This window comes from Tachypleus tridentatus, chromosome 9 (assembly GCF_004210375.1).
Source record: "Tachypleus tridentatus isolate NWPU-2018 chromosome 9, ASM421037v1, whole genome shotgun sequence".
Lineage (NCBI taxonomy): Eukaryota > Metazoa > Arthropoda > Merostomata > Xiphosura > Limulidae > Tachypleus > Tachypleus tridentatus.
The window spans coordinates 134994294-135002080 of record NC_134833.1 but is presented as its reverse complement, the minus strand read 5'-3'; the positions used below and the strand labels follow the sequence as shown (position 1 = coordinate 135002080).

The 7787-nt window shown below is 28.5% G+C and overlaps 1 protein-coding gene across 1 annotated transcript in view; it reads left to right on the top strand.

Moving 5' to 3' along the window:
- The first annotated feature begins 708 nt into the window (after nt 1–708).
- The window catches only part of l(1)G0020 (RNA cytidine acetyltransferase l(1)G0020), a 40241-nt gene continuing 33162 nt past the window's right edge, over nt 709–7787 (top strand). Inside the window, exons 1-2 of the mRNA XM_076457387.1 lie at nt 709–1045; nt 5605–5696. Coding sequence (XP_076313502.1) covers nt 938–1045; nt 5605–5696 — 200 coding nt within the window. The 5' untranslated portion in view covers nt 709–937. The remainder of the gene's footprint in view (nt 1046–5604; nt 5697–7787) is intronic.

Sequence of the window (7787 nt, the reverse complement as noted above, 5' to 3'; positions counted from 1 at the left end):
ATATGTTTTCTTTAGTATTCATTGGCCTTAAGATTTTGGCCAGCAGTGTGTTATATAATATTATAAATAACTGTTTTTAAAACAAATAAGAAATATGATTAGATTCAATTTTATTTTAACTATCAATAACAGTTACTAAATGATTAAGGTTTACATTCTGACTTTTGAAAAATGTGATAAAGTGGATTTTTAGTCTAGGCATACGATATTTCCTGGCCAGGTGGTTAAGGCGCTTGACTCGTAATCTGAAGGTCGCGGGTTCAAATCTTCGTCATACCAAAGATGATGTCCCTTTCAGTCATGGGGCGTAGTTATGTGATGGTCAGTCCCACTATTTGTTGGTAAAAGAGTAGACCAAGAGTTGGCGGTGGGTGGTAATGACTAGCTGCCTTCCTTCTGGTCTTACATGCTAAATTTAGGGACGGCTATCGCAGAGAGCTCTCGTGTAGCTTTGCACGAAATTCAAAACAAACAAATAAACGATATTTTCCTTCTGAAGTTTAGAAAGTACATTGAAAACTCTATTTTCAGCATTGTTTGTTTACTCATTTTATTTTAAAATGTATAGTTAAATCATTTTCAATAATATGTATATATGTCTATTTAGAATGCGAAAAACCAAAGCTCGTTTCTTTCTTGAATTTCTGAAATAGTTTTTCAATAAAATATATTTGACTAATTCTTTCCCTTTGTATAATTTTATTTTCTACATGAGAGGTCTCTGCTGTCTTTAAAACGCAAGAAGTAATTACATGTGGCGTGTTTTACTGAAACTAGGTGTTAAATTTGTTATGTTAGTGTGTGTTGTTTTCATTTAGCGAATTGTGCTAGATGAGTATCGGACTTTACTGAATTCAGTATATTTAATAAATCTATTTTAATTGTTTTGTTGTACACAGCTTGGAGTGTTTTTTTTTTTTTTTGTAAAATAGTGAATATGGTTCGAAAGAAGATAGATAACCGAATTCGAATGCTTATAGAAAACGGTGTTGTGCTTGGTCATCGATCGATGTTTGTAATCGTTGGTGATAAAGGAAGAGATCAGGTAGGCTTAAACTTGCTCCATAATTTGTATAAATTTGAAGTAGTGTCAGAGGAAACTACTTGAAGTTTAAAACGTTAAAACTAAATTTCAAATGATTCGTAACGGTGTGAAGAAGTACATAACGGTATAGTAATAATAATTAATAACAGTCATACAACTTTTGTTTCTACAATGAAACTCCAAGCTTAATTTATTATTTAGATACTGACCTTAAGTGCTGTGTAATGGTATTCGTTCATTTTTTGTTAGGTAATGGCTGCTCTATCTAAAACTAATAGAAGTGGAACTCGGAGTCGGTTCTACAACTTAAAATGTTGTGCCGAGTGTGTACAACACAATCACATGAGTTTTTGGCTCTCCTGCTGTCATGTCTGGTTACAACAAGGTTACAGTGTCAGTGTGTTTAGTTTTCAGAAAATGACTGACAAGGAAAGATATTTCTTTCCTTGTATTTCCAGGTATTTTAATAGTTATATATTTAGATGAAGAAAAACATGAACATAGAAAAAATTAAAATTCACATGCAGATTTATGTGATGGTTCATTTCAAAGGCAGTTTCATTCAGTACTTAAGAAATATGTAATAAAAATGTTTCTAACACAAATATAAAGATACACACCCAAGTTGGTTACATTTTCATGAAACAATTAGAGGATCACTCAGTAGAGGACATACTTAGCAGTATTGATAATGTTATTTAATAGGACAATGATGAAAGATTTTATACATACATCCATCAAGTTTCATCAAAATTCAATAATTTTTTACTGTTTTAGACCAAATTTAGGGTTAGAAATCTGTCCAATGTTAACAGATAGTTTTTTTTATTATTATTTTCATGACCTTAATCCTTCAAAAACTTATCCCTTCTAAAGAAAAGTTCTGTACTGCTTTGTTGACCATCTAATTTTGGCTTCATTTGAAAAATCAGTGCATTTCTTTACTCACATACTGTTGAACATTTTAGGAAAAGTTTTGTCAAAATAAAAATGTGATTTTGAATAATCTAACAGCCTTCAATCAGTGCCAGTGAATAAACAATTTTCAGTTGTGTTAAAATACTAGTAACAAAAAATCATGTTAAGTTCTAGTAAACATTTTATAAAACTATATATCTGTATATAGGTAATGGCATAAACAAAGCAAAATAACAAAACACAAGTAATTGCTATACATCTTTCAAATTATAAATAATTCATATTTTTTTATCTAAAAGAAGCTAAGATTAAAAAGTCAACAAAGTAATACTGAACCTTTACTTACAAAGTAAGCACTTGAATTTGATTTAAACTTTCACAGTGTATTGTATAATTTTATTTTCATTTTATAGTATACCATGCTTAATACTAACCATTTTTATTGGTAGAGCTAAGTGATTTAATTGATGTAATAGATTACCTTTGAGAAGTGATTCCATTGATTAATGTCATGTAAACAAATCAATTAATCAAAATTAGTATTGCTGTTTTGTTTTTGTTAAGCACAAGACTAATAATGAACTGTCTGTTCTGCAGTTTTAGTCTTAACGTTTATTTTTTAATACTTCATGGGTTTTTTTCAATTTTGATTATTTGGGTGGGGGGTAAGGGGATCTTGTGAATTTGAGGGTCTTAGGTTCAATTCCCATTGTCACTAAACTTGTTCACCCTGTTTTTCTTATTGTAAAGCTACCAGTTCTATTTGGCACTATCATTAATTCTACACTGCTTTTTTAAAAAGTGCAGTAATGCACTTCCTAACATTTTAGTTTGCATTGGTTCAGTAAAATATTTGTTACTGTTCTAAAACATTGAGGGTTTTTTGATTATTCTTCTCTTTAACATTTTATAAGTACAAATTACCGTGTTTCTCCGATAATAAGACCTAGTGTGATTTTTGGGGATAGTTTTAATATAAGGCCTACCCTTAAAATAAGCCCTAGTTAAGAGTGGCAGGAAGAGGAAAGAAATAAAAAAAATTAATTTATTAATTAGTTTAATAGTTAGTTAATTAGTTTGTTTAAGTATTAATCAGTTAGTTTAATAGTTTAATAATAGTTTATTTTAAAAGGTTAGTTTAATAGTTTTACTTTGTAACTTTCATTATTTTAATATATCAAAATAAGAAATCCCCCAAAAATAAGCCCTAGTGTCATATTTTGGAGTGAAAATTAATATAAGCCCTGTCTTATTTTTGGAGAAACACGGTAGTTGTTGTAGAATATTTAAACTCTAATGACTTCTGGTTCACAGATTTAAAATTGTATAATATTTTATTACATCATTTCCATAGCTTCATTAGGTCTCATAGAATTTTAAGTGAAAATAAAATTTAGTTCTCTGAAAATTTGTTTTTTTTAAATACAAAAAGTACATGAAAGGTTTATTTTGATAAAATTAATATTAAATAAAATCAATCTATCAAGGTTAATCCAGATGTATAATCAATAAAGTATAAAAGTCAATGAATTAAATGTATATTTTTTATCTATGTCCTTCATAATAATAAAAAAACTGAATAATGCAAACCATCAGCATGCATCACATGCAGTTAATTAGACTATTTTATAACACAACAATTTCAAGGTAAAAATAAGCATCCTTAATATATGCTAGAGTTTAGAAATTTGACATACTTTTCTGTTGTGTACTTCTGACATTTAAAGCACAGTTATTATAATTACCAACCTAGAAGAAAAACAAATTCTGTACAGGTAATATATAAATTAACCACCAATATTCAACACTGAAATCAAATTATCTCTATTGATATGGCTAATGGGTATGACATCATGTTTGTTAACCTACATTCAAAATTTTATTGAACTATGAATATATGTCAGTATGTTTGGTATCAAATTGTAGATTATAATTTAAATTTTAGTACTATACACTTCTTAATTTAAAAGTAAATATTTAAAAAAAATAACAATGTTAAATTTTATTTATCACATGATTTGTTGAATGTAACTTGGATACAAATTACGTGTTTGTGATGTCCAAATAGAGAGTCTGTAGCTCACTACGGATTAGAAACTCAAATAATTAATAATTACAAGCTAAAATATAAGAATCTCCTGTCTTCTATTTTCTGAGCTACTAATATGCTTATTAAATCAACCAAGGTGATCCTACTCATCTCTTCAATTTTTGGAAATAGGTTCTTATGTACTCCTACTTTACCCTATATGTGGGAACCCTTTCTTTTCATGGTAGAATTAAAGCAGTAAGGCTAGACATTATGGAGCTCCAAAATTCATATTTTTTTAGATCCAAATACAGCTGAGTTACTAAGCCTGACAAGTTATAGGGGAATTCTCTGGTATTGATTCAGTAATTTATTATTTTTTTGTTATTTGAAATTGCACATATAAAACCTAAAAAAAATATTTGGTTTTTCTATCCTCCACGTACAAAACATGACAAGGTTTAGCAAATTACAGCAAGCAGCTAATGAGTTGAAAGTTTGTAGTAGAAGAGATCATTGTTTTCTGTAGTTATTGATTTACTGTTCTGTTTTTTAAGAAAAATAATTGAAATTTAGTAACTTTTGTATAAATAGTAATAATATATATGCATGTATGATGTATTATAACCAAAATGTGACTGCATTTTACAAAATACTGATCCACTAAAACAAACCAGAACAGGTCACTTTGTGAAGGCAAATTTTATATTATTGGATACAGTAACATGAGTGCACATGCATTATATCATTCAACTGCTGAAAGGTCAACATTATTAAAATAACAAATATATGTATAATGTTATGAGATTTTGAGATTTATGTTTCTTAGAATAAATGCTTGTTATTTTGTGTTATAAGTTGTAGGCATTCTAGAACAAAAAAAGTAATTTATATCTATTTCCTAATTTTTTATTGTGGTTATGAACTTGGTCTAATCAACCAAATCCATAGAGATACAATATGGATAATAACAGATAAAATTTAAGTCACTTTTTCTAAAAAAACATTTTATTATCACCTGATATTTAGCATGTGAAATCTGATGATTTTGTGATACTTAAAAGTATTTGTAATTTTAAAATTGAAATTACTCTGCATATTGGATAGTCAACATTCAAAGAGAAAAAAAAATGTCTGAGCATTTTAAAATTATTTTAAATAATTAATTTAAAAAAATGTTAATTATAAAATCTGATATTTTGTGCATGAATATCTTGTAATGTTTACTAATTATGTGCAAAACTTTATGAAGATACATGTACATTTTAAAATGTTAAATTATGACTGCTTTATGGCTACTTTGGGGTATTCAGGATAAGTGCAATCTACCCACCTGTTATAAAAGGATTAAAAACCAGGAGTCATCTGTTAAATTGAGTATTGTACTGTAGCAGTGATGTCACCTCTAGAGGAAATGTTTGGGAAGGAACACTGAATAAAAACTGAGATGGAATAGTTTTTTTGTACGTTAGTCATTAGTAACTTAGGCTTTTATTTTGTCCTCACCAAATTCACAGTAAAAATATCTTTTGAAAAGATGTATTTTTTTATTATGTCTGTGTGACTATTCTGAAATAAGAGCAACTTATATTTATACTTTCATGTTCCTTAGGTTGTTATTCTTCATCATATGTTATCTAAGGCAACAGTTCGAACAAGGCCGTCTGTTTTATGGTGTTACAAAAAAGAACTTGGTTTCAGCACGTAAGTTATTTAATTTTTGCAATGTTTTTCAGAGGGATTTTTGTTATAAAAATATGCCAGTTCACTGCCTATAACTTTCAAATTGTTTTTTTGAAAACTGGTGATGTATTACATTTAAAATTTTAGAATAAACATTTATCTCAAATGATTTGATAAATTCCTGAATAAATTCAAGTTGATGTGTAAATAGGATGATTTCTGCAAACTGTGAACTTGTGCATGTATCACTACTGAATTTATATATATGTATATATGAATGATTGTTTAAATTTCAATTTTTAAATAGTATGCCAGTTACAAGATTTTCCTTAAGCTGAAACAGTTGTGAAGTTTTAATTTAAGAATTTCAGCAATAAGTATTTTAATAATTAATGTTAGGAACTACCCACCAGTAAGTCTGTTAGTTCAATATGAAACACAGTAAGATATATTTTTATCCCAATTAAGTGGAAGAATAAAATGAAAATCATGCAGTGATGTTTTATACTCACAGGAACTTGTGTTTGAGAAACTCAGATGCATTACCCATTTGATAATACTCTAGTATGTTTTGACTTACCAGTGGAACATGCCATTCCTTAAAGTTGTTTGTGTGTGTGTGTGAGAGAGAGGGTTCTGCTTGATGTTTTATGCTGTCATTGACTCACCTTCTATTTAAAAAGCCTTTTGGGTATTCTGAAGCTTTTACTAATGTTCATATCTTTCATTTGCTTGAGTTTTCTGTTGTCAGCTCAAGATTTATTATTATCTATACTGAAAACATTTAAAGATCTAGGGTCTCTTTTCCATCTTTTTTCACACTAGTTTTTGTGATATGTTTAATTTATATGTATTTTGAGTAGAGTGTTCCAGACAACAAGATTCCTTTGGCGTCCTGCAGATTTGAAATTTCACATTCATTTCACAACCCAGGTTTTCTTCATTCTGGTGCTTGAGAAAGATTAGGCAGTTTTCCAGTGATTGATCAACTTCTGCCACTTTTGTGTTAATAATCTTAGAGATTTTTTCATCTATAGATGTCTCTTGGTTACTCTGTCTTTAATTGATATCCATCTTTATACTTTTCATAGATGTTATCTATTTTTAAATTTTGAATCAGAAGAAGCAGACTTCTTGATTAAGAATGCTGTGAGGAAGTACTTGATAGTTCTCTAAAATCTGTTTTTTTGCTTCATTTTCAGTACATACAAAGTTTTTAAACAGTATCCCATTGTAGGTGTCTTAAATTTGAAGTTTTATTGACTTACACAAATGTTTACTGTATTTTCTCTCACTTGAATGTTTTTCACTCTTTTTGTGTTAGAATAACTGTGATGTGATCTATTATCAAAATTCTTGAATTTAACCACTGGCCCTTTTCTGTATCTAATTTATCTGAGTTTCCATTGATTTTGTTTACTGGTCTCATCTTTTTTGTTTTAAAGAAATATGATTATGCATCACTAAATTTGGTGTTTTGTTTAGGTGGGGTTATAAAAATAACATTTTTACACATTTGTATTGTTACTTCTACATTTCAGACATCACCCTATAACTAAAAATCATTCATCTTGCAAGTTACCTTCCATTAAATTTCTTTAAATATGGCTGTCTGTATTTAAATATTACAGCTAACCTTTAGAGTTCTTTATTGTTATTTTAGGAAGCTAAACTAGAAGTATCTTTCATAGGTAATTCTTTATGATCATCAGCATTTAATGATAATATGTAGTGTCACCACTTTCTCTAATGTTTAATTATTTTTATACTTATAGCATCAATGAAAGTGTATCTACATCTAATTGTTCCCAAATAAATTTCCATTTAGATTTTTGTATAAATCACCTAAAAATAGCTTTTACCCTCAAGCGTGATGTTTTCACTGATGCTCCGTTGTTGATAAGCTAGCTGAATTTGGTATTCGTAAACAATATAAAGCTCTGGAATAATTACTTTTTTGTTTTATTTATCTCTCCTGTTTTAAGTTTACTTTAGATTTTCTGATTAAAGTTATGGATATGATTGACTATTTGAATGTCTTGTCTAAAACTTCAAGTTCTGAACGTTGTTTCATGATCTCAGTGGTTAATTAGGTTAAAATAATATTCATAC